At 57.4% G+C, this 1,135-nt stretch overlaps 1 protein-coding gene across 1 annotated transcript in view; it reads left to right on the forward strand.

Annotated features, from left to right (window-relative positions):
* Nucleotides 1-194: 194 nt before the first annotated feature.
* Nucleotides 195-1,135, forward strand: part of LOC113208189 (kynurenine 3-monooxygenase) — a gene marked incomplete at its 5' end in the record, with an annotated part of 3,995 nt that continues 3,054 nt past the window's right edge. Inside the window, 4 exons of the mRNA XM_052275949.1 lie at nucleotides 195-395; nucleotides 502-550; nucleotides 636-723; nucleotides 805-979. Coding sequence (XP_052131909.1) covers nucleotides 195-395; nucleotides 502-550; nucleotides 636-723; nucleotides 805-979 — 513 coding nt within the window. The remainder of the gene's footprint in view (nucleotides 396-501; nucleotides 551-635; nucleotides 724-804; nucleotides 980-1,135) is intronic.

Genomic DNA, 1,135 nt, shown 5'->3' on the forward strand with positions numbered 1-1,135 from the left:
CTATGAATTAGTTTGAAATGAAAGTTCAAAAATCTTTCGAAATTTAAAAACAAAATTGGGTGCCTGAAAATATTTGCACAGAGGTGCACATTTCCCATGAGTGATTCCCACCTCGGCACGTGCATCCGACGTGGGCGTGGAACGCGCTGCTAGGAGCTGGCGGAGAGCTCGAGGCTTGACGGGGACGGTGTTTGTGCCCCACAGACCCGCGGCTCAGCACCGTGTCGCAGGGGCGCTCCATCAACCTGGCCATGTCGCGGCGCGCGCGGGCCGCCCTGGCGCTGGTGGGGCTCGAGGGAGAGCTGCTGCGCCACGGCATCCCCATGCGCGCCAGGATGATCCACGGCCCGGCCGGCGACACCCGGGAGATCCCCTACGACCAGCGCACCGGCCAGGTGAGCGGTAGAGCCCTGGGACCACATAGTGGTCACGCCGCACTAAACGTGATAACTGGATAACGTGTCGAAAGCTAAATCATCCTCACACTCTGTCCGCGCCCAGTGTATCTACTCGGTGGGGCGCAAATTCCTCAACGACGTCCTCCTGTCAGGTACGTAACTCGCTTCCTAAAGACGCAGAATACCTCAAGCCGGGATTTGCGAAATTAAACATCCAAATCCTTACGGTTTATGTAGCCGCTGAGAAGAACCCCCACGTCAGGCTTCACTTTGGACACAAGATGACGGGCGGCGACCTGGACGAAGGGCGAATCGAGTTTGAAAGGTGTGCTCGCTCGTTATTTCTAAAATCTGCTGGTAGTGATCGTCGAGGCAGACAGAGTGGCATATTTCCCTCTCTGTGCAGGGCGGACGGCGGCGCCGGAACGGTGCAGGCCGTCGGGGACCTCGTGGTGGGCTGTGACGGCGCCTACTCGGGCGTGCGCCGACTCTTCATGAAGAAGCCCATGTTCAACTTCAGCCAGACGTACATCGAGCACGGCTACATGGAGCTCAGGATACCTCCAACGGACGACGGCGAGGTAACAACTACTTGCTTTACCTGCCGAACTCGCCGGACGTCCCTTTTTGTAGCTACACAGTTTGGGGTACAACCGACGCGGCCACGCGCAGATTTATCAGAATCGACTGTAGAAATAAGTCCGCTCGACATCGTAAATGCTCACGCACATCCCCCC

This window comes from Frankliniella occidentalis, unplaced genomic scaffold, assembly GCF_000697945.3.
Source record: "Frankliniella occidentalis isolate FOCC.00 unplaced genomic scaffold, Focc_3.1 Scaffold1242, whole genome shotgun sequence".
NCBI classification, from domain to species: Eukaryota; Metazoa; Arthropoda; class Insecta; order Thysanoptera; family Thripidae; genus Frankliniella; species Frankliniella occidentalis.